Source organism: Salmo trutta, chromosome 15 (assembly GCF_901001165.1).
Source record: "Salmo trutta chromosome 15, fSalTru1.1, whole genome shotgun sequence".
NCBI lineage: Eukaryota > Metazoa > Chordata > Actinopteri > Salmoniformes > Salmonidae > Salmo > Salmo trutta.
The window spans coordinates 35,368,121-35,394,046 of NC_042971.1; the positions used below are offsets into that span (position 1 = coordinate 35,368,121).

The 25,926-nt window shown below is 45.9% G+C and overlaps 1 protein-coding gene across 6 annotated transcripts in view; it reads left to right on the plus strand.

Annotated features, from left to right (window-relative positions):
- auts2a (activator of transcription and developmental regulator AUTS2 a) overlaps positions 1-25,926 on the plus strand; it is a 471,784-nt gene that overhangs the window by 415,463 nt on the left and 30,395 nt on the right. For all 6 annotated transcript variants that reach the window (XM_029691164.1, XM_029691168.1, XM_029691167.1 and 3 more), the window contains one exon: positions 17,180-17,228. In XM_029691164.1, coding sequence (XP_029547024.1) covers positions 17,180-17,228 — 49 coding nt within the window. The remainder of the gene's footprint in view (positions 1-17,179; positions 17,229-25,926) is intronic.

Below are 25,926 nucleotides of genomic sequence, written 5' to 3' on the forward strand. Positions count from 1 at the left end.
GAAGGCCAGCCAACGAGAGCATACAGATCGCAGTGGTGGGTTGTATATGGGGCTTTGGTGACAAAACGGATGGCACTGTGATAGACTGCATCCAGCTTGTTGAGTAGGGTATTGGAGGCTATTTTGTAAATGACATCGCCGAAGTCGAGGATTGGTAGGATGGTCAGTTTTACGAGGGTATGTTTGCCAGCATGAGTGAAGGATGCTTTGTTATGAAATAGGAAGCCAATTCTAGATTTCACTTTGGATTGGAGATGATTGATGTGAGTCTGGAAGGAGAGTTTACAGTCTAACCAGACACCTAGGTATTTGTAGTTGTCCACAAATTCTAAGTTAGAACCGTCCAGAGAAGTTATGCTGGATGGGCGGGCAGGTGCAGGCAGTGATCGGTTGAAGAGCATGCATTTAGTTTTACTTGTGTTTAGGAGCAGTTGGAGGCCACGGAAGGAGAGTTGAATGGCATTGAAGCTCGTCTGGAGGGTTGTTAACACAGTGTCCAAAGAAGGGCCAGAAGTATACAGAATGGTGTCGTCTGCGTAGAGGTGGATCAGAGATTCACCAGCAGCAAGAGCGACATCATTTATGTATACAGAGAAAAGAGTTGGCCCAAGAATTGAACCCTGTGGTACCCCCATAGAGACTGCCAGAGGTCCAGACAGTAGGCCCTCCGATTTGACACACTGAACTCTGTCAGAGAAGTAGTTGGTGAACCAGGCGACGCAATCGTTTGAGAAACCAAGGCTACTAAGTCTGCCGATGAAGATGTTTGGCTGGAGGTAATGTATGTAAAATACACCTGTTACATAACCTATGTTTGGCTGGAGGTAATGTTTGTAAAAGACACCTGTTACATAACCTATGTTTGGCTGGAGGTAATGTATGTAAAAGACACCTGTTACATAACCTATGTTTGGCTGGAGGTAATGTATGTAAAATACACCTGTTACATAACCTATGTTTGGCTGGAGGTAATGTTTGTAAAAGACACCTGTTACATAACCTATGTTTGGCTGGAGGTAATGTTTGTAAAAGACACCTGTTACATAACCTATGTTTGGCTGGAGGTAATGTATGTAAAATACACCTGTTACAGCTCTGCTCTGCTGTAGTCAGATAAAATAATCCATGTTGTCTTTTAAATGCTGTGTGTGCAGCGCTCAGCCTCAGCCTTGGTAAATATAAGAAGCTGCTACATTTTTCATGCCCATGCCAAGTGTAGCCTTCAAGCTTTTAATCCTACGAGGGCTAAATTGCTTTTTAATGCCGGGGAACACAGTGTTTTCTAGAAGTAACTGGTGAAAAATGCATCAGGGATATGCAGAGCAAACCAGATAGGATACTTCTCTGGATTAGAGGAACAAAGCAACACTCCAGTGGCAAAGTGGAGAGAAACCAAGACGTTGTTTTGACACCTCAGTCACCTCAGTCACCTCAGTCACCTCCAGTCACCTCAGTCATCTCCAGTCACCTCAGTCACCTCCAGTCACCTCAGTCACCTCAGTCACCTCCAGTCACCTCAGTCACCTCCAGTCACCTCAGTCACCTCAGTCACCTCCAGTCACCTCAGTCACCTCCAGTCACCTCAGTCACCTCCAGTCACCTCAGTCACCTCAGTCACCTCCAGTCACCTCAGTCACCTCCAGTCACCTCCAGTCACCTCCAGTCACCTCAGTCACCTCCAGTCACCTCAGTCACCTACAGTCACCTCAGTCATCTCCAGTCACCTCCAGTCACCTCAGTCACCTCCAGTCACCTCCAGTCACCTCAGTCACCTCAGTCACCTCAGTCACCTCCAATCACCTCAGTCACCTCAGTCACCTCAGTCACCTCCAGTCACCTCAGTCACCTCCAGTCACCTCAGTCACCTCCAGTCACCTCAGTCATCTCCAGTCACCTCCAGTCACCTCAGTCACATCAGTCACCTCCAGTCACCTCCAGTCACCTCCAGTCACCTCAGTCACCTCCAGTTACCTCAGTCACCTCCAGTCACCTCACCCGTCTAGCAGTAAGTGTGTGTGTGTGTGTGTGTGTGTGTGTGTGTGTGCAGCTTTATAAGCAAATTCATTAGCAGTGTCAGGTGCTACTGTACTGTACCCACAAAAGCATTACTTGAACCACAGCTTGAGTCAAAGATAGCTGTACGGTACACTCTGCATCACTGAAGTCATAGTTCAAGCTCCAACAGAGCGTGACTGAGAGCCCTTATTCTAATCCAATACTGTATCATTAGGCCTGGGTGGGAGTTGGCAGGCTCCCTCTCCATTGGTCCAGTCCACAAAAGACTTCCTGAAGGGTAGCCAACAGCATTCCTCCGTCACACCACAATGTGGTCATCAGAGCACACTAATCAGTCCACGCCAGAGAAGACCACAAAGATGTGTGTGCGCGTACATGTGTGCGTGTGTGTCAGACCCCTTTCTCCCTCTCCCAGAACCATGCCAGAGGCGGCATCTGTGAACAGACTCAATTAAACGGGCTCTAACGTTGCTAACTCCCTGGCTTGTTTGGATCTCCGAGCACCCTGTGGCTGATTGCATTGTCTATGCGCCTTTATTGAGGAGAATCCAAAGCTGTTCCCACAACAAACTGTTTACCTCCGTGTCACAGGAGGAACTCAACAGCGACGGAGAGAGGATGGAACACCCCAGAGACCTTGTTGTGCTGTTGCACCAGCTTTTAACTACTGCTGCTGCTCAGGGATGTCTTCATCTGTGTGTTGAAATGCCCCGGCCTGTTTCCCCTTCCTCTCTTCCTGTCTCTCCCTACTGCTCTGTATCTCCCAGTGGACCAGGGCCTTTTTCTCGTGTGTGTGTGTGTGTGTGTGTGTGTGTGTGTGTGTGTGTGTGTGTGTGTGTGTGTGTGTGTGTGTGTGTGTGTGTGTGTGTGTGTGTGTGTGTGTGTGTGTGTGTGTGTGTGTGTGTGTGTGTGTCCTCTGTGGGCCTGCTGTAAACTGGGCCTTTATGTCATAGCAACACGTACTGTGTGCATCAGAAGAATTCTCGCATTGATTTATACTGTCTCTTATAACCACCAGTCTTCTCTTAAATCTTGGAGTGCAAAATATTTGGTATTTTTCATATTTATGTTCTCATGTGATATCCTCAGTAATAGCAGTATCGTCATGCAAGCCAAGTAGTGCTCCAGGAAAAACATCATTCACTTTCTGTCTTTCAGATGCTGCTGTACAACGTTTATCTTTCATGTTGTCCTAACCCTGTGAGTGGAGCATGTGAGGTTAGAGAACCCATCAAATCTCCCTGCGCGTTATTGCATGATAGAACATCGTATGATATTATTGTTGGTCCACCCAGCTAGTCTCCTCTGTGTCTCTCTGTGTCTTAGCCACCGTCAAATCGGCCTGGCACTCCGACCCAGCTGCTTTATCAGGTTTCCTGGAAGGATTATCCCTGAGCTCGCTCAATTGATATTGTCCCCCGATGCAGGGATTTGGGGGGATAGCCAGTGTGTGTGTGTGTGTGTGTGTGTGTGTGTGTGTGTGTGTGTGTGTGTGTGTGTGTGTGTGTGTGTGTGTGTGTGTGTGTGTGTGTGTGTGTGTGTGTGTGTGTGTGTGTGTGTGTGTGTGTGTGTGTGTGTGTGTGTGTGTGTGTGTGCGCGCGTGCGTGCGTGCATCCACAGCGATGTGTGTGAGGAGGTGCAGCTGTCTGGTCTCTCCCTGGGTGAGCGGAGGGAGCAGCGCAGGCTGTCCCTGTTTGCCAGTGTGAAATCCTCTTACAGACACTGTCTGTCTGAGTTGGGCCGGGCGCGTGCAGCAGCAGTCCCAGATCCTCTTGTTGAGGCCATGTTAGTAAGCAGAGCGCATGCTAAGCCCAGCTGAGACAGCCACTGATGACTGGACTTAGTGCTAAATGATGTGCCACTTGGCTCTTCGTGCTCGGTGCCAGCCCTCAGCCCAGCCCTACTGAGATCTGGACCTTAACAGACAGACATAGGAAAGCACACACACAAACACAAAAAAAGCTAGGCAGACTGGCTGGCAAACACTAATACATGCTCTCAAATTCACACACATCCTCTCCTATGCCCACTCCTCTCCACGGTTACTTTCAAATGCAAAACAGGACATAAACAGACTCTCATTCAACACAATGAACACTAAAAAAACATACACACTTATACAAAACTAACAGACATAGACACAGACACACACACTATGAGAGAGCAGAGAGAAGAGAACACACTGAGTACGTCTGTGCTTTGGGATCCTTCACTCAAATAACCCCAGCGTGGTGAATGTCCTGTCTCACTCAGCCTCTCTCCCAGCCTCTCTCTCAGTCTCTCTCTCACCCTCTCTCTCAGCCTCTCTCTCAGCCTCTCTCCCAGCCTCTCTCTCAGCCTCTCTCTCAGCCTCTCTCTCAGCCTCTCTCTCAGCCTCTCTCCCAGCCTCTCTCCCAGCCTCTCTCTCAATCTCTCTCTCAGCCTCTCTCCCAGTCTCTCTCTCAGCCTCTCTCCCAGCCTCTCTCCCAGCCTCTCTCCCAGCCTCTCTCTCAGCCTCTCTCTCAGCCTCTCTCTCAGGCAGTGAGTGGGTCTCAGACTCACAATGTGGACATTTAGGTCTCCGGCTGGCATGGTGTGAATTTGTGGAGGATAGCATGGAATGCAGGCCTGCCCGGCCCACAGGGCCCGCGGTCTGCCAGATGGAGGCCCCTCTCAAAGGCAACTCTATTACAGCCCAGAGCCCCAGACAACCAGACCTTATGTCACGGTCACAGCGGAGGACATAGAGAGGGCTGGAGAGGCCAGAGTGTGCCAACACGATGCTCCCGCATGGAAATGTCCCGGCAGACGCCACACACACTCCCATTGACCCCATTGATAGTGCTTGATAGAAATGCAGATCAGTTGTATTTGAATATTAAGTCTTATTACAGTGCTTTTACATATTTATTACATGATAACTTATTACGTGCAGAATACTCCATCATTAGGGCCAGTAGTTTTCCTGACCATGTGACCTGGCCAAGCCATTATACTGTACCTGGTGAACTTTGAATTAACTTGAATGAGGAAATGGCATCATTTGAAACCAGCTGTAGACGTGACAATGCTGACAAGTATGGCCGCCATTTATTTCCCACCATGTTTGCGTTTCCTGCAGCTTGCCTCACGCCTGCCCTCACATTGATAGTGACAGATAAAGCCCCTGTGATTTTGTGGAGCGTCAGGCTCTAGCTGGCTGCCTGATTACCATCCCCACCGATAACACTGCATGTTAATCATTGTAAACATGGTGTTGTCTCCGCCAGGGCTTTGACACACTTAGCTTATCTCTAATTGTTGTAATTGCTACAAGCATTTAACGAGATCGTCCCTTAGATATGCAAAAGCCCAAAGCCCAGAGACTGACTGGGTACACAGAGCAGGAACAGAGTGTTTCTGTTTCCTCAGATCTATGGTAGCTACTGTGATGGGGTATACGATCGCTGCTCACTATCTAGCTAAAAGCACACATCCGATGAGAGGGGCTGGAGATGAGATGAGGCTCATGAAATATTGAAATGGAGAGAGCTTCAAAGTGGAGTGGAGGCTCCCTGCTTGTCCACAGACCTCCTATGGCCCTACCCTCCCTGCCCACAAACACCCCACCATCCTCCCTAGTCCCTGCCCACAAACACCCCACCATCCTCCCTAGTCCCTGCCCCTCCACAAACACCCCACCATCCTCCCTAGTCCCTGCCCACAAACACCCCACCATCCTCCCTAGTCCCTGCCCACAAACACCCCACCATCCTCCCTAGTCCCTGCCCACAAACACCCCACCATCCTCCCTAGTCCCTGCCCCTCCACAAACACCCCACCATCCTCCCTAGTCCCTGCCCACAAACACCCCACCATCCTCCCTAGTCCCTGCCCACAAACACCCCACCATCCTCCCTAGTCCCTGCCCACAAACACCATGTAGGTCACAACGAGGGGCTCTGGCGGGGGAACTGCCTGTCTGCCTGCCACAAGGGGATGGGGCATTTTGTGGATTAAATCTCTCCCGCTTTTCTCTAACCTTCTCAAACACACACACATTCTTTCTCTTGTTCAGTCTCCAATGCTCTACCATTACCGTAGGGGAGGTTGGGGTGGAGCGGCTATCCTACCCCTCTCTCTGTGGAGCTTGACATGTTAAAGCTTTCTGTCACACACAGAGAAGGCTCAAATCTCTCCCTTCACCCCCACCCATCCTCCTCCCTCCTCCCGTCTCTCCACCGCCCAGCAGGGTGGCTACTGTAGGCAGAACAAGGCCCTTATTTAGTTCAGTCCTTGTGAAATGCAATTAGAAACCCCTCCTGGGCCAGTGGGTCTGGGTTGAGACGGAGAGAGGGGGGAGAGGGAGAGGGAGAGGGAGAGAGAGACTTCCCTGCTGTCTGTCACCCTGCTGGCTTTTGAAGTCTGGGCCCATCTTATGTCCCCCTAGACTAGAGAGACTATCATTAGGCCCCCACTCTGGCGCAGTTCAACACGACCCTAGAGTGGAGGAGAAAAGGAGGGAGGGAGAGAGAGAGGAAGGGAGGAGAGGTTTGGGCTGTGGTCTGTCTCAGTGCGTACCTGACAGAATGGTCTTGATGGAGCGTTTCAGTGGCACAATTCTCTGACCATATTTCTCCAGCCGGGCAGGCAGGCAGATTGCTCTGGGCTGCAGTTTGGAGTCCATCAGGGGTCAGACACATTTTAATACAGGCCTTCCTGGTGATTTCCTCAGTGCTTTCCTGACGTGATTCCTCTTAAAGACGCAGCGGGGCAATTTCTCTCCCCCCTCGATTTCCCCTCCCCCTGGCTGTCTGGCTCTCTAATTTCCCTGTCTCTCTTCTCCCTGTCACTCTCTCCTCCTCCTGTTTCTCCCTCTTATTCCTCTCCCCATCTCTCCTCACTCCCAGTGTGGTGCACAAGAAAGTAACAAAAGGAAAAATATAATCCCAGCCAAAGTAGCTCTGGGTTGGAATTAAGTCATTGCTGATGTCTGTCGTGCCTCCGTGACTATGGAGATGATTAGTGAGAACAATTAAAGCTAGGGTTTGATATTCAGAGTTTTTATTTAGGGGTTTGTCTGTCTCCACTGCAAGACTTCTGAGAGAACTGGAATCAGGTTGGAATATTGAGAGGATTTCCATTATTTTCCATTGTAAACAGCTGAAAGCTATCGCCTGGTCTTTAACAGGGGATCCTCATGAAAGCCAACCTCAATATTACTGCAAACCAGATCAAACCAGTATCTGGACCAGCTTCATTTGAAATGATTTGATCAGAAGGGTAAGCAGTTGTTTTGCCAACATTTGCATGCTATATTGTAGTTCTCATGGCATTTACAGTTTGTCAGCCATGACAGTGAGCAGATGAGAGATCTCTAACCCCTTACCAACGCAAGGAAACATTAACAACACAGTCCTGTGTGTAGGCTTGGCCGGTATACCGTATGTACAGTATACCGGGGTATTTGGAAATAGCCACAGGATGGTTTTTCAATACCGTCAATACCGTTTAAACTATTTCTTTGAAGTTATTTTATAAATGTGAATATTTCTAGCTACTTTTTAAGTAAATACCTGCGGTCATCTTGTGCAATATGTTAGGAGATAAAGACGATTGCATTGTTCATTTCACCTGTCACATCATTTTTCCGGTAGTACCCAGTCACGTGGTGTTTGTAGCACACAACGACGAGAGACCGGAGTCTTGTGAGTCGCTCACTGTTGTGCAGCATGCGCCAGGTGATCTAATTACATTATGGTCACAACTAAATGTTTGCCAGCTAGATATCTTATAACTATTAAGAAAACTGTCTAAAAGGTGCTAAATGCTCTGCAGTTGTGCATTTGTGGTTAGCTTCTTCCAAAATCAATAGTGCCCCTTGTGTTCAGTGCCGGTATTATTGAATATCCCGGTATGGCACAAGATCGGTATGAAGGTATGGCAATCTGGATGCTGCCCAAGCCTACCTGTGTGTGTATTATGCATATATCTTTGTGTACGTACACTCAGTCGCTGGTTTATTAGCTACACCACCCTATTCACCAAAAAATGTATCTCTCCTACAGACAGTGAGTCACGTGGCCATGGCTTGTTATATAAAGAAGGCAGACTGGCATCGAGACATTCAGTTACTGTTCGATTGAACGTTAGAATGGGCAAAATGAGTGACCTAAGCGACTTTGAGCGTGGTATGATCGTCTGTGCTTGGTGCGTGGGATACAGTATCTCAGAAAAGCTCACTCTCCTGGGATTTTCACGCACGATTGTCTAGGGTTTACAGAGATTGGTGCGACAAAGAAAAAACATCCAGTCAGTGGCAGTCCTGTGGGCAAAAACAGCTCGTTGATGAGAGAGATTGAAGGAAAATGGCAAAAATCGTGCAAGCTAACAGGCGGGCCACAAACAGGCAAATAACAGCACAGTACAACAGTGGTGTGTAGAAAGGCATCTCGGAACGCACAACTCATCAATCCTTGTCACAGATGGGCTATTGGAGGAGACGACCACAACGGGTTCCACTCCCATCAGCTAAAAACAAGAAGAAGCGACTCCAGTGGACACTCAATCATCAATACTGGACAATCGAGGAGTGGAAAAACATTGTCTGGTCCGACGAAGCCCGGTTCTTGTTGTGCCATGCTGATGGCAGAGTCAGGATTTGGTGTAAGCAGCATGAGTCCATGGACCCATCCTGCCTGGTGTCAATGGTACAGGCTGGTGGAGGTGGTGTACTGGTGTGGGGAATGTTTCCCTGGCACACGTTATGTCCCTTGATACCAATTGAGCCATGATTGAACACAATGCCCTGAATAGTTCAGGCTGTTCTGGAGGCAAAGGTGGGTACGACCCCCTACAAGATGGGTGTACCTAATAAACTGGCCACCTAGTGTATACGAGTGTGTGTATACATGTACAAATGTGTTTGTGTGTGTGTTTGTGCACCACTGCAGTAGAGTGGTACTCAGTGTTGGTCCGCTTGATGGGGAGGGAGGGATTGACTGGCCTGAAATTACCTGCGGCATGGCAGCCGACGCTCTGTGGCATGTCTAGAATTGTGACAAAAGGGCCTCCCTCCCATTCCCATTTCTACTCCGACTGGGAAAAAAGGCAAAAAATGCATTAAGGATGTAACCCAAGCGTTTGAGGAGGGAAGGTTAGCCTAAACCAATTTCCTTGTCCTGGTTTGTTTTGAAAGCAGAGTCCCTGAGAAGGGGACAGAGGACTGATGGCTCGAGGGCCAGGCAGTAGAGTGGCTCTGCTCATGCTAACAGACCAGTGCTTATATACTGCTATGTCAACTCTCAGTGATTATTGACCTCCTAGATGGAGATAAGGTCTAACATTATCCATCCCCATTCGCCTAGTGGTCCAACCGACGGCCTTGCCTGGTTCCTGAAAGCAGACTGGGAGAGATAGCAGACCAGATTACACCAGTTGCTCTATAGGCTTTTTACTTTATAGGTCGAACACCAGGAAGAAATACTTTATGCTTCACTTAGTGACATATGATGTGAGTTTCATATCTCTTAGCTCAAGGAAACATATTACCGTAGAGGAAAAACGATCTGCTACTTTTCAATTCCCGTTGTCCTAGTAGGCTATATCAGACAGATGCTTCCCTCCCTCTGTCTTGTGTCTGCCTTAATATTCAAAAACGACCAATCCCTCTTGTGTGATAAAGGCAGGTTTAAATCAGTGTGAAAGATGTGTGAAATATGGCTCATCTTTTTGCCGTGTGTGTGTGTGTGTGTGTCATCTCCCCATTAATACAGGCAATGAGTGACAGATGAATATATGTCTGGCTACGTGTCTGAGGAATTGGGAAGAAAGGCGCTGTCGCTTTCAGAGCTGCTTGTCGGGAGGGGGTGAGATTAGAAGCAGTTGTCATTGGCAGCCTAGTGCAGGCTCAGGCTCACTGAGATAAGGCTGGATGTAATGACTGTAAAAAGCATCCTCACCTCGCTTTCAAAAGGCACAGAAAAGAGATGGTAGATGATTTTGATTTTGGTGTGTGTCTTTGTGTGTATTTGTGCATGTATTTGATTGTAGGATGTTCCATGGCATATAGGGGTAGTCTACCTATTTTACAGTCAGAATATCAGGCCATGAATCTTATTGAGAATGGTGCAAATAATGTATGTATTTTTTAAGTGTTTAATAAGCATGTGCTTATTAAAACCTGAGTCCTTGCCACTTCTCTCCATACCCTCTGGCAATCCACACTGTCCATAGTAGACTTCTAAACTACCCATAGTAAACATCATGTCTACGAAATACATGTAGTGCCTTCGGAAAGTATTCACACCCCTTGACTTTTTCCACATTTTGTTACAGTGAGATTAAAATTGTTTGAATTGTCATTTTTTGTCAACGATCTACAAAAAATACTCTGGTATGTCAAAGTGGATTAAAAATGATAACATTTAGAAAACATTTTTGAAAAATAAAACAGTAATATATCTTGATTAGATTAGTATTCAACCCCCTGAGTCAATACATGTGAGAATCACCTTTGGCAGCGACTACAGCTGTGAGTCTTTCTGGGTAAGTCTCTAAGAGAAATATTTGCCCATTATTCTTTTCAAAATTCTTCAAGCTCTGTCAAATTGGTTGTTAATAATTACTTGACAACCATTTTCAGGTCTTTCCATAAGATTTTCCAGCAGATTTAAGTTAAACTCTAACTCGACCACTCAAGAACATTCCTGTCTTCTTGGTAAGCAACTCCAGTGTAGATTTGGCCTTGTGTTTTAGGTTATTGTCCAGCTGAATTTGAAGTTGAATTAATCTCCCAGTGTCTGGTGGATACCGACTGAACCAGGTTTTCTTCTAGGATTTAGTTTGTGTTTAGCTCAATTCTGCTTCTTTTTATCCTAAAAAACTCCCCAGTCCTGAACAATTACAAGCATACACATAACATGATGCAGCCACCACTATGCTTGAAAATATGAAGAGTGGTACTCAGTAATGTGTTGTATTGGATTTGCTCCAAACATAACACTTTGTATTCAGGACAAAAAGTTAATTGATTTGACACATTTTTGACAATATTTTTTTAGAGTCTTGTTGCAATTAGGAAGCATGTTTTGGAATATTTTTATTCTGTACAATCTTCCTTCTTTTCACTCTGTCAATTAGGTTAGTATTGTGGAGTAACTAGAATGTTGTTGATCCATCCTCAGTTTTCTATCACAGCCATTAAACTGTATACCTGATTCTTCTCCCCGACGGTTCTTCATCTTCACAGCCCGGCCATTGTTAACTGCTTGTTCCATGTCAACCTGCCTGGAACCTCTCTATATCTATCTATCTCAGGAGAAAGCTGCTATTCTCCTCAGAACATTTCTACAATTTTGTCAAGACACGTTTCCTTTTATTGCCTCACCTCATCCTCCTCATCCACCCCGGGAAGTCTTGAGCCCTATATAAGAGCTATTAACGTATTACACTCGTTACACTTGTCGGTAATATTTTAAATGAGGGGAAGTTTTTCCGTAATGGCAGGAAGGTTCATGAAAAAGAGAGCCGGTCTCCTGTGATTGCAATCTAGGAAAAAAAAGAGTTCCTGTAAAATTAAACCGCCATTGCGGAGGTTGGAAACATTCTCTTCTGGATGCTTTGATGCGAAGGATCACGGCCCCAAAAAATTGAATTAAAGATTAAACATTTTTAGCGGAGAGAAAGGGCTGATGGTGTATAGACAGAATTTACAGGCACAGACACCAATTACTGGCATACATAACATAACTCCAGACGTTATATTTGATCTCCAGTCTCTGGCAACGGCATCAAGTGCTTTTCCATAGAAAAGTGCCACTTTATATTCTTTTCTTGGCTGCGGTATTACAGCATGCACAGCTTTTTTTCTCGTTTCTGTTCGTCTCTGTCAGCGTTTCATTTGAATTAAAAAAGAATGTGCAGTGAGAGATCTGGATGTAGATTGTCTGGTGGTTGAGCTGTAATCACAGACCTGAGGTTTCTCATAAATTTGATAATGAGGCCTCCCGAGTGGTGCAGTGGTCTAAGGCTCTGCCACTAGAGATTCTGGGTTCGAGTCCAGGCTCTGTCGCAGCCGGCCGCGACCAGGAGACCCATGGGGCGGCGCACAATTGGCCCAGCGTCGTCCGGGTTAGGGGAGGGTTTGACCGGCAGGGATGTCCTTGTCCCATCGCGCACTAGCGACTCCTGTGGCGGGCCGGGCACAGTGCACGCTGACACGGTCGCCAGGTGTACGGTGTTTCCTCCGACACATTGGTGCGGCTGGCTTCGGGGTTAAGTGGGCATTGTGTGAAGAAGCAGTGCGGCTTGGTTGGGTTGTGTTTCGGAGGACACACAGCTCTCGACCTTCGCCTTTCCCGAGTCCGTACGGGAGTTGCAGCGATGAGACAAGACTGTAACGATGAATTGGATACCACAAATTTGGGGAGAAAAAGGGGTAATAACAAAAATAAATAAATACATTTGATAATGACTGTTAAGGACAATTGCTTCTGTTCCTAAACCGGTGCAACAACAGGCAGCCATGTTTGTTGGTTGCAGAAAGTAGTATAAATATTCAGTGCATCATACACATCTTCGTTTTATCAACAAAACAGCACAATGCCATCTAGTTACTTGGAATGTCTTGCAATTACTATGTAATAATATGTAACTACCCAGTACTATAACTAATTTGAAACATAATTTGTCCAGTTGTTTTTAGCATTTGGAATAAGCTAAACTGCATGCTATTTACTCATTGTTGCATACTATAAAGCATTCCAGGTAACGACCTCATGAAGCTGGTTGAGAGAAAGCCAAGAGTGTGCAAAGTTGTCATCAAGGCAAAGGGTGGCTACTTTGAAGAATTTCAAATATAAAATATATTTAAATTTGTTTAAAAGTTTTTGGGTTACTACATGATTTCATGTGTTATTTCATTTTATTTTTATAAAATGTTATTATACAATGTAGAAAATAGCAAAAATAAAGAAAAACCCTTGAATGAGTAGGTGTGTCCAAACATAAAACTGGTACTGTATATACATTAAATCAAATATCCTAGTACACACACCAAAACTGTTCAAATCAAAAGGCACATGGACAGTCCATGCATCGCAAATTCAGAACCGCTGGACAGCAACATAATACACGAAAGCACTGATCATTGGGAACAAGATCAGAGTGACTGCTAAGGCTTGATCCATACATTTTAATAATTAAATAGGTAGCCTAGCCTACCTAGCCTACAATCCATATGTGTAAATCAAAAGGCCTGATTAACATGACATCAATAACTCAGCCACATCCCAAGTTCTCGATGCCAACACATTCAGAAATCAAAAGATGGTTTAGTAATTAGGTTAAAAGTTCTGACGAAGGCCAAGAGAACAAGAAACACTTCAGTGAGAAAACAGAAATACACTTTGTGTAAAAAAAAAGACTTGTTTTGTTGTTTGGCTACTTGAAGAGAACTAGGACCTATCACTCGCAGCCCACCTCTTCCAACGCATCGTGGAAAAGAGTCGAAATGAGTATAACATCCTGGCATTTAAACCATACTTGATTTTCAAGATGTTGCATACTATTAAACATTCTATTTTCACACACTGAGAATGTGTCATGCTTGATTGCAGTTTCCCGCTATTGGTTGATTTTGGTAGTGCATCCCCATATATAATTGATCAGTTGTTGTCAAAGCCGAAATGAGTATGACATCCGGGCATTTAAAGTATACTCGATTTCCTAAATGTTGCATACTATTCAACTTTCTTTTTTCGTATACTCAAACAGCCTACTCTTTAGGACGCAAGTATGGGTATTCGGACACGGGCACTTACATTTTTTTTTCATTTTCTTCTTCCCAATATAGAAGCTGCTTGATGTTCAAAGCAGACATTTGTCAACATGGCTTCATCATATATTAGACATGGGCTCACTGACGATCAAGATGGGGCCCCTAACCCATTGCACACTTTATATTGGAGATCAAGGTGAGCCCCTAACCCAATGAACACTTTGTAATGGAGAGCTGTGTTCTTCGCGGGACCATTGTGGGATGAGGTTTAGCTCTCTGGGGCCTGGGGGCCCGGCAGTATGGCTTTGAATGGTCTCCTGGGGCCTCAGCCAGCCACGTCTCCCTGCTGATAGTCATCTATCTGGCCATGACATCCAATGTCCTTGTATATAGAGCACAGGGTTATAACACTCGGCCATTCTTCCCCTCTCTCTGTCTGCATCTGTCTGTCGCTATCTTTCTCTTTCTCCCACTCCTACTTTCTCCAGCACATACAGTAGGGTAGAGGGATGGATTAGCACCCTGCAGCAATGAGTTAAGTCTGTTTTCTGCTCTGTGGGGGCTGGGTGCTGTAGGGAGAGAGAAAGAGATCCCATCCTCCCTCCAATGTGACTCCATTGTTGATCCATTGACCTCCCAGACAGTGGGTTAATGCTGATTAGCCGAGGCTAGGACACGGGAACGTGCGATTAAAGGGATTTTCCAGGAACGTCCAGCATTAGTTGAAGATTGCAGGATTGTTTTGGTCTGGAGTGTCCATGGTCCGCCAGATTAGTGAGATGGATCAGATAAGACGAGGGGGGCTTTCTCTCGCTCTCTCTTTCGCCTTCCAAGCAAATAGTCCCATCAGAAATTTGCTTAATAATAGGGAGAATGCTAAAGCTGGTGATCCTCTTACAAATACAGATGGTTTGAACATGAGAAAATCACTTGTCAATGTCTGCGTTTGAGCCCTGGATCAGGTTTGATTAAGTGGGCACCATAGGTGAGCATGGATGGATCCCTGTCTTTCACCATGGTTGGCCCAGTAGCTGGTGTGGGTATGTGATCTCCTCCAGGACAGTAGAGTGGTGGTTATTCCAACAGGAAGAGAACGGCTGTGAGCTCTGAGGAGGTGCACTGCTGCTTATAAAGAGTGTTTTGTTTTCCTCCCCTCACGGTTGCAGCACCCTACTGGGAAATTCATTAGCCGCTGACATCATCTCACACTGTTGACAGTGAAAGAATATCATTCTAGTCTCAGGCCCTCCCCCTTCCCTCCCGCCTCTTGCTTTCTCTCCCTCTCTCGTTCTGGAAATGCCAAGCAGTTTCTCTGAGCTCCATTTACGCAAATACGCACGACTGTCCCGAGCAGCGCGCGGTCTTTGGAACAGTATTCGGACACTCGGAAGCAGAAAACACACGTGTGTTTGTGTTCGGGAGAGAAGTCGAACCCAAGTCAGGTTAGAATCAGGAAGTGGGAGGACCCGATCGTTGAGCGAGGATCGCTGAGGCAGCCGTTGGATGAATGGGAGTTTGTCTGATGCTTGGAGCGGATGAGGAGAGGCTCTGTCGGCGACGGAACCGTTAGCAACCACAGGACATACGCTTTTACCAGCTGAACATATAATGAATGTGGAGTCCCCTTTTGGCTCAAGGTGATTCTAAGTGTGATTTTGTCTCCCTCTTTCGCAACAGAGGAAATTGGTCTGCGCTTTGTTGGATTTTTTGCTCTGTAGGAGCGAGCTGTCGACTCTCTTGTGGTGTCTGTGGACGCAGCCTCTTTACACGTCCAGATACACATTCTCCCAAGGATCCTGTCTATTCGAATCTCGGATATTTTCAATACAAGAATATTGCGAAATAGATTTGTATTCCACCCTGAACTGGAGACGAAACGCACATAACGGGATTTAGCGACCCAGAGTTGTTGCTGATGCTTTTGCTGGCAAGACACGTCTTCCTTTGTCCGAGAGGAACGGTAGCTTTTTAAGCGCTTCTCGTCTCTCGTTGGAATTGTCTTGGAAAGGGCTTCTCTTTTCGCATGGCTGTCATCAATTAAAACGGAGTTGAATTCGCCGCCTGTTTGTGGATTACATTATTCGACGAGCAGAATGTAAAACGGGGCCGTATTTTCTAGACCACGAAAGTCATATATTTGACTTGTTATTTTCCTTCTTGCCAGTTTCGCCACATCAAAGGTATGCGCGTCGCGTTTCTTTATTCACGTAGTCGACCTTATTATGAATTAGCCTGTTTGGTTATTAGTTTATGTAGATTAACAACGAATACTGTGTATTATCAATAGATTTTATTGAACAGAATAAAATGTGTAATATCTGTGTGGCTATTGCAGCATTTCGTTTTATAGGCTACTAATAAACATATTTATAATAACGCAAATGTGTAATATTCCTATGTGAAAAAGGCCGTTTTTACCGTTAGTATTTGAATGGTGTCTATCTGTATATTTGCTGTGTGCAAAAGGGAAATATCCGAACTGAATGTGCTTCAATCAAGTCTGTCTATTTCAATCTGCCGTCATACTCTTTGATATGCTACTCTCGTTTTAGTTTTTGGAATTACGAGATACAATTATATTTTATGGAATGGCAAAACCTCTTTCTGCTTTCCATGCACCTACACATTTTAATTCGGGTGAATAGATATACTGAAATGCCTATCTCTTACCATGGAATGTACTGCACCCTAAGCAAATGAATATTTAAATGTTTTCTGGCTTCAGCAGGGTCGTATCATGTTTGTATAGAAAATAATTGATAGGCTTTAGCCAATGTGATATATGTGACATTTGTGCAGTTGTCATTCCGTTACGGAGCCCGTGCCACAAGCGGTGGAGTCTTCATTTTCTGTGATAATGTCTTCTGAGTTGTTTTGAATCAGGCTCATTGTCAAATTCACTTCCCGCGACTAATATCTAATATATAAACGAGCATCTTTCAATAGGCTACTGTCATCTGGTTTTATACTTCTCTGCGACAAAAAGTGAAAACGCTATGAAAGTAACATTTAAAACTAGTGCGTTCAATCTATTATTCCCTAGTAGACTCATCCATGGCACGCATACATTCGTAGGGATTGTAACAAGTCGGTCTTTCACCTTATTCGTGGGACTGAATTAGCCAACGCCTCTTTGACAGCACATTGTCACCTAAAAACACTTTAATTGTCTAATACTGTGTAAATTCTTAGCACTGAATGTTTGCACAATAACCTAGCAATGTTAATGTACGCCCTGCCACACCGGGCTCGAGATGAAATGTGCTGTTGTGTCATGGACCAACAGTGCCATCAAGTGGCCGTGATGTGCAGTGCGGAATGTTTTGCTCCGTTAGATGGATGGTACGTATGGCCTGTTGGGTCTTTGACTATGAAGCCCACATGTTTAAGAAGATGTGCTGATGATATCGTCTTTCTCTCACACAGGGCTCTGATGCCAGCTCAGAGAAATTCTTCAGCACTGCTGCAGTTAAAGGTATGAGTTCTTATGTGTTTTATGTTGCAATTTTATATAATGGCAAAATTATTTTCATTTGACAGAATCATAATGTGTATTCAGTTTCATTGTTTAGCTCAGTCTATGAGAGCCGAGAGAAGCATGCCTTTGCAGTCTATTTGTATATCCAACAGAACCAGAGCTTGGTAATGCATTTCAGGCAAAAAAAGCTTCCATTTGCAGTGCAGCCCTGTGTAACACAGGTGTGAAATATCAATCTGTGTTCACTCACGTCTAGACGTGACTGAAAATCCATTTAGGGTGGTCTATTAAATGGAATCGAATTGGATACAGTGTGATGAATGAGAAAATCCATATTAGTTACTCACTCAAATAAACACCATGCAGAGTTTTGATATGCCAAAATATATTTTACTAGTCCTTTTAGTGGGAAATACATTGAAAATGAAATAATAAACACAAAAATCTATTTTGAAGCATAAATGAGAATTCTGGAAGACAAAAACACAGAGTAATAATCATTGAGGTACATTTAACATCCCATATCACAGAGCATTGAGAAGCAGTGTTAGTTAGTTAACATACCAGGAGGAGGGTTAGTGTTGTATTGTATAGGAGCCAGAGGAGGAGGAACCAGGAAGTGCTAATTCAGTAGGAAATGAAGTCAGAAGGAGGGCCTGGCATCTGTTTATGACCTCATTATCACGTCACTAATTTGCTGTTAAAAGCAGCTAGTCCCATTTTCTACGTCCAGATAATGTGTTGAATGGACATTCCTCTGTAATGGTGGGTTACTATAGGCTTTGATGGGGGCGGAGGGGGGAGTGTTAGGGGAGAGGAGGGGCTGGAGGAACAGAGGTTATGACCCCTTCAGAGAGCAGGAGAAAGAGGTGCTGATTGGTGCAGATAGGTTGTTGTTTCCCTCCTCTCCCTCTTTCTTCCTGCACTGTGCTCTACGCAGAGTCCTAGGACCCCAAACACATTTCCCACATTCTGGCCTTTGATTACCTCCAGGGCTTGATTTGCGGCGTCCATCGGGGGCTCAATGGCCATGCTTGACAGGGAGGCTTCCTTTTGAAGGCACCTCTCTGTGAGGAGATTTGGTTCCCTTGAAAGGACTAAGACCCCCTTTGTGCGTCTTAAATCAACACGGGCCGCCCTCTTTACCCCTCAGTGAAAGGGGGAAACAGTACACAAATGCACTCTCTCCCTCCCTGGTGGATAGTAGGCAGTCCACTCTCTTGGCCCCTATTTCCATTTAAATATAAGACCCTTTTCTTTCTTTTTAACATCCAAGTTCCCTCCTCCTCCTGCTTCACTCTTGCCAAATGCTAATTCCTATTGCAATCACAAAAGGTGAGTAAAATAATCCAGGTGCAGGAGAACAGAGGCCATTGGTATTTTTATTGAGGGAAGTGTTGAGATAAAAGCAGTGGTGTGTTTTTTGTTCGATGGGATTACCACCACTACCAATACTACGATGCACCGACCGAGCGACCAACCACCTCAGGACAAGAAACAACTCCAGGAAAAAAGGGAAAAGCTTAGATGAATGTCAGTATTTGCCCCAAGGGCAGGTGCAAAAGGTCTCTGTTTGTTTGGTGGTTTGTGCTTTCTTGTTGGCACACATCAAATGCTTATTGTTGTTAATGTTCAACGGGGGCTTGGAGGGCCCAGCCACGGCACTGGGAAACAAAGAGGTCAACTGATGGTAGCAGCAACAGCACTTCCATAGACAGGAGGAAGTCAACCTCACTGCTGCTGTCTGTGGAGGAGCACATAGCTCTGCTTGGTGATATGAACACACCTAGACTAGTGAAACTATAAAGGAAAGACAACCAGCTGAAGCTTGATTAAATCAAATTGAACTAAAATGACAAGATGTCTGCCGAGGAGTAGAGCATATTATTTGAAAATAGGAATTCAATTTATTCTGTGCATATAATGACATAACACACATTGTTTTAATTACACTGTAAGTCTGGCTGGCACGGTCATCAGGAGCTGTCTCTCATCAACAACAATCATATATATTTGTGACATTTCATAGAAATCCTAGATCGGAGAAACCTGGCAGAGCGTTGTGATTGGCCTGTTGATGCCTGACTCAGGTATGGTCTGGTCTGTAAGACATTCAGGGTGACGACAACCCTCAAAAAGAGACTACTTGCTGCTACATCCCTGGCCTGTTTCTTACAGACCACCCTGTGGTGTTTCAAACCTCCAGACCAGATGCATAGTTCACCATTTCCCTCTATTGTACAGTGGGAGACCATGGGAGTGTGTCTCTGGTCTTATTACTGACTGTTAGCTCACAGTGGTGGTCAGTCTCATCTAATCAGTTTCTCGGCAGCCTGTACCTCCCAACAATGACTGCCCTGCCTGGCAGGCAGGCAGCACCACTCACAGTACAGCACAGTCCTAACAGCTAGCCAGTCACCTCACTGATTACTTATTGCCTCTGACTGTGGCGTATTTGCAAAGAAATCCAACTCCTGACTGATTTCAGTGTTTTAGTTGTTGGATGTTGATTTGCTTCCAGCCTCGTGTCACCTTCCTCACGCCTCACCACTGATATCCACTGTGTGGAATTGTCGGTTGTGTTCGCTTCACATAGTCCCCCACTCTCTGATGCTCTTTCTCTTCCTCCCTCACCCCAGTCTCTCTATTCCTCCCTCACCCCAGTCTCTCTCTTCCTCCCTCACCCCAGTCTCTCTCTTCCTCCCTCACCCCAGTCTCTCTCTTCCTCCCTCACCCCAGTCTCTCTCTTCCTCCCCCACCCCAGTCTCTCTCTTCCTCCCCCACCCCAGTCTCTCTCTTCCTCCCTCACCCGTCTCTCTCTTCCTCCCTCACCCCAGTCTCTCTCTTCCTCCCTCACCCCAGTCTCTCTCTTCCTCCCCCACCCCAGTCTCTCTCTTCCTCCCTCACCCGTCTCTCTCTTCCTCCCTCACCCCAGTCTCTCTCTTCCTCCCTCACCCCAGTCTCTCTCTTCCTCCTTCCCTCCCTCTCTCTCCTCTGTCTGGGCTCAATTTTCCTAGGCGCAGCCTTTATTAAGGAAGAATCATTACACGTTAGATCTAATTACCGAGCCTGTCAAAGCGCCCGCAGGTGTCAGCCTGCCTGCAAGCCTCATTCATTTAGTCTCCTGCAGAAAATTAGAAAGACAAACCAGCCATATGCTGGGCCAGTTGAAAGAGCTTGATGCAGTCTTCAGGCTGTCTGGTTGGTTTCCAACCCTTAACTGATGTTGAGGTCTATATGATGGTGTCCAGGCCTAGCTGTGTGTGTGTGTGTGTGTGTGTGTGTGTGTGTGTGTGTGTGTGTGCGTGCGTGTGCGCGTGTGTGTGCGTGTGTGCGCATCTGAGTGACTGTGTGTGTGTGAGACTGTGTGCGTGTTTGTGCGTCTATGTGTAACTGTGTGTGTGTGAGACTGTGTGTGTGTGTGAGACTGTGTGTGTGAGACTGTGTGTGTGTGTGTGTGAGACTGTGTGTGTGAGACTGTGTGTGTGTGTGTGAGACTGTGTGTGTGTGTGTGAGACTGTGTGTGTGAGACTGTGTGTGTGAGACTGTGTGTGTGAGACTGTGTGTGTGTGAGACTGTGTGTGTGAGACTGTGTGTGTGTGTGTGTGAGACTGTGTGTGTGAGACTGTGTGCGTGCGCAGGCTGCCCAGGAAAGGATTATAGTGTGTCAAAGCCTTGTCTGTAATAAGAGAACATATCAGGAGAAAAGCCTCTGTAGATAGATTTATCAAATGATTAAAGGTCCAGTCCCACGCGTGTAATCTCTCCTCAGCACTGTAACACTGACATTCTTTATGATGTTGTCAGGCCCCACAGCACAGCCCAGCCCTGAACGCAGTTATGTCATTGGAGACCACAGCCTAAACAGATTACAGCTGATTTGTTCGAGCAGGGCATAGCCCCATGAGGTAATGATGTTTAGCTAATGCTAAATGTTTTTTTAGAAGCAGCAGGACAGAACCATTTGTGATGAGTGCTCTAGTGATGGTTGTCATCTGTAAATAAGGTTTATGATGAGTCATAGGTCTGTTTCAGTCCAGACTGACTCAGTATTGCACAGGACCCCACACAGACAAAAACACACACTGACTGGATTATATCATTGTTACTGAGAGGGAGAAAATATATAGTGACATTGCATTGGTAATTTGATTACTGTGTATGCCAGATGATACGGTTGAAATTTGATGATGTGTATTCCTGATTTACGTTAGTAGCATTTTCTTTTGCTTGCTTTGATACAGGGAAACTCAGACAATGTCATTCTTTCTCAGCCAGTAATACTTTATAATTACAAATTAGCCACCAATGAATTACATTGTTATTTCATAACATTTCATCATAAACAATTCCCCTGTTTGACATAATGGTCTTTCCCATGGCTCATTGTATATGATAGAAGGTTCAGTCTGTAGGGGGGGTAAATACTAGGACAGAGAGAGGTTGCTCTGTCTCCCCTCCTGTCTCTGGGTTTCAGCTGAATGGCTGATTTCACCAACACTTTACTGGAGCTAATGTGAAAATCAAAAGGTGCTATGGCGAGACCAAGGGAGCGGCACCAGCGCCAGACGAGTCGTGCATCGTCGAGTGTGTCTGCCTTCAGGAGGAGAGAGAGAGAGAGAGAGAGACAGAGAGAGAGAGAGACAGAGAGAGAGAGAGAGAGAGAGAGAGAGAGAGAGGTGTAATTTGCAGCGCTGATGACATTGTTTTGAAAAAAGAAGCGAGGAAAAGAGAGAAAAGCAGAGGGGAACTTTGTGGCAGATAACGGTTTGAAGAGCTCCCTGGATTGTCATGGAGAGCTCTTCAGGCAGCGGAATGGCCTCTGAGTGTTTTACTCGTGTGGGAGGGAACTGAAAGGTTGACTTTCCTTTCTCTCTGGCTGTACTGTATCACTCATGAGCTGTGGGCTGCCTCCTTCTACTGTAATAATCTCAGGTGTTGTAAAGATGCTTTAGGGAACCATTACACAGCTGAGCTGGAGCAACAGTCAGATAGTGTGTAGATGATGATGACCCATGCAGGGGATTAGGAGGGCCAGTTAGCCTTTCACAGCAGCACTAGCATTGGTTTACACTACAGCAGCCACAGGCTTTACTGTGCTATGTCCTCCGTTTGACCTCAACCTTCTGTGCGGGTTTGGGTTTTGAAGATTAGGACAGAATTTGACCTGGTACACAGTGGAAAGATGACCTGCCTCTGATTGGTCTTCTGTGTGTTCCGAGGCACGGCATTGGCCAAGGACAACTTGTTCTCATCTGGTAGGGTTGAGAAGTCATTCAGAGGACGCTAGCTGTCCCTTCCAGACGCAACACTGTAGAAAAAAAGACAACAATGTTGGAGTATACAAGCACTGTTATTGTTAGTGTTATATAAACACACCTACACAGCCACTACAGTGAGTGAAGCACTTCTCACAGAGGTCCGTTATATTATCCACATATCCATTAGCTTTAATTGGAAGAATCCAATCTCCAAGTGTACAGATGATTTGTCTCTAAAACCAGGTTTATTCCATCTTCCAAAGAGCTCTCCTTGGCTGTATTTACTTTTACAGATCCGTATCCAACCAGAGCTGTTTAATCTATCCCTATGGATGTATAGGTTAGCTCAATATCCTGTGTTGTGTGTGTGGAGGTAGATGTCGCCCCACTTCCCTCCTCCCCCTCTTCGTGCCTGTGGCTGCAGGGTAAAGAGAGGCTGTATTTCAGGGCCGTGAAAGGAGCCGCTCCAGCCATGCCTCGTCCACTGATACACAGCCACACAAAAGGTTAACAAATCAAGGCCAGCACTAGGCTGATTTACTGCCACAAACAATGGCCACCCCTGATTTCTCTCACTCGCTCGCTCTCTCTCCCTCCCTTCTCTCTTTCTTTCTCATCATGAGCTGTTAACTATATCTACCACTATATCTATATTTATACTCAAATTAAGCAGTGAAATGAATAGAATTGTACTATTTCTCCCATATAAGGCAGGCTTTGTACCCTGGTGTAATGAATGTGCTGCTTTGAGAGCCTGTTAGTGAAGAGGCTTCAGTGGTAGAGCATTTACTAGATCTGAAGGTGATGGTGTGTAGAAACACACACACACAGCGCTCCAATCTGGCCCTTCTCCTTCCCCAATCCCTCTCCTGACACAAAGAGGTCATTGAGAGTTTGTTCCCAAAGTCCCGAGGTTAGAGGCTTAAGTAAATCCATCCATCTTCATTCACTTATTTCCGCACCACCAGGACCGCTGTAGCAGGCAGACCAGAGCGGGGACTGAGGGAGGCAGGCAGGGAGATTGTGTAAACACTCCAATATCCGACATGCCATCGCTAAACCAGAGAGCCTGGAACCCATCACAGGCCATATTAAAGGCTACCTTCTCAAACACAAACGTTTGAATGGGCCACACTCCAGAGATCAAAGTTAAAACCCCTCACTGTTCCCCTGTCTGCCTGCCCCAGGGAGATGTGTGTGGGGGGGGGGGGGGGGGGGGGGCTGAAGGAAAGCCAGCTATTCTCTATACCCTCATTAGTCTCTGTTTCAGTGCCAAGCTCTCTACTCAACTGGTGGAGTTTGGTTACAAAGACAATATTGGAGCTGATGATGACAAATTTGCATGTTGTTAGGCTTGGCTTTGTAAGTCAGTGTGGACTTTGGACTTGAACGGAGGAAACTGTGATTCTAGAGTTTATTTGTAGATTGTTTGTGATATGGATACTATAATGGATTTATAACACTATACTTGCGCTGGTACAAAGTGTACTTTTCTCTCTGTACTTGGATAAACAGCCATGGCAACATTTTGCAATAAATGTATTTTACAACCTTAGAGACAGTAATTGTAGGGAACTGAAATACAAATGAAGCTTATCAACAAGACCTGTAGATGGGAAATACGTAATCAATTTTCAAACCACATAATTCTCTAGTATCGTTTTTGGGGTGATTTTAGTGAGCCATCTCGAGAGGGTGTGTCAGTGAAGTGTGTGTGATGGATGGGGGTCTGTTGATTGGTGGAGGTGATGAGAAAATACACACACACACACTGTCAGTCTCAGGGAGAACCCTGTCACATCACCCCCCCCCCCCCCCCCCCCCCCCCCGTACAGGTCAGCATCCATCCACTGATCTGACGTTACAGGGTGTGTATGCGTGAATGTGTGTTTGTCCTAATGTGGCGTCATGGTGGCCGAGGTGTAATGTGTGTCAGGAGAACTGGTCTGCACCAGTCCTCCCTCGTTACCATGCCGATGCCTGGATGGATTTGTTTACCAATACCAGCCGAGGCAGGCTAGCCTCTCCTGTCTCCTGTTTCCTCAACAGCCTACAGTATATCTGTCAGTCTCCTGCTCTCTCTGTAACCGAACAACTGCTATTTGATATCAGTCTAATGCAGATGTGGATACATGTTATGACTGGAGGGTACTTGGAGCTCCACAGAAATGCGTATTCAGCCTGGCAGACTGAAATCCTCCGACATTATGGGATTAACACACAGGATTAGATTCCCTGGTTGTGATTACTGTTAGATTACTGTTTTACTGTCAAGAGGTTCACCCTGAGGACATCAGCAGTACCCGTGGCTGTGCTCTGCGTTGTGTGAAGCAGGATTGGAGCTGTGCTATGGATGAGTGTGATCTGGGAAGGGTAAGTCTGTTAGTAAATGTAGCCTACTAGTGCTGTAATGTACTGCAAGCCCCATAGGGAGGCTGTGTGGAGTTTAGAGAAACGGAGATACCATTTAGGGGTTTTGGTGTGTCTGGGCAGCCAGGATTTTCTTTCATATGGAAGCAGTTTCCTGTGTGAAGTGCATTAAACCTGATGGAAATCTCCACAGTCCCTGTGTAACCCTGGTTGAGATATGGGATCTCCAGTCTACTTAGATCCATCAGCCTAGAGGAAGTGGAACCCAGGCAATGTTGTCGTTACACACAGCCATCTGGGTTCAGAGATGGAAGGTTGTGTTTCTGTAGGGGGACAGGTACCCGCTGTGAACAGGCTGAGGGAGAAGCACAACACATGGGTGGGATACCCCATCTCAATCCCTCTCCTGTCCACCCCTGTGGTCCCAGAGGACGGGCAGGGTTACAGGTTAAGGGGGGCTGAAACACTAAACACTGAACTTTGGAGACGGAGGATAAAGTTGGAGACACACACAGCTGGTGCCCAAGCTGGTGGGAGAGATGGAGTGAGAGGGTGAGGGGGGATCTGGCCGGGTTGATGAAAGCATTGCTTTAATTGCTCCCCCAAGAGAAGAAGTTAGCTTTTTTCCCCTCTCTCTCTCTCTTTTCTCTGACTCAGAAATATGCAGGATTCAAAGCAAGGGCCCGAGGGTCAGTCGGATTAAACCTGACTACAGTGTTAACCCAGCAGCCACGACCTCACCTCTGTGCTGTTAGTTAGCAGCTCAAACCTGACCCAGATAGGCCTACATGTGTTTCCAGAGAGGGCATAGAGGACATGCTTAATCTGTGGTAGGTTATGCGAGTATGTGTGTAAAGTTAGTTATATAAATTGGAAAAGAAAGTCTAGCATGTGTATTTGATATAAGCAAGGTCTAATGAACTGTGAAATGTTCCATTTTATTACCATGCAGCCCCATTGGTTCTCCCTCTCCGTCTCTGGCCAGGATTTGATGTCTTCTGAAGCACATCAACATCCCCCGGATCGTTGCCATCTGTTAAAGATTACTCCGCTCCGCTCTGCTC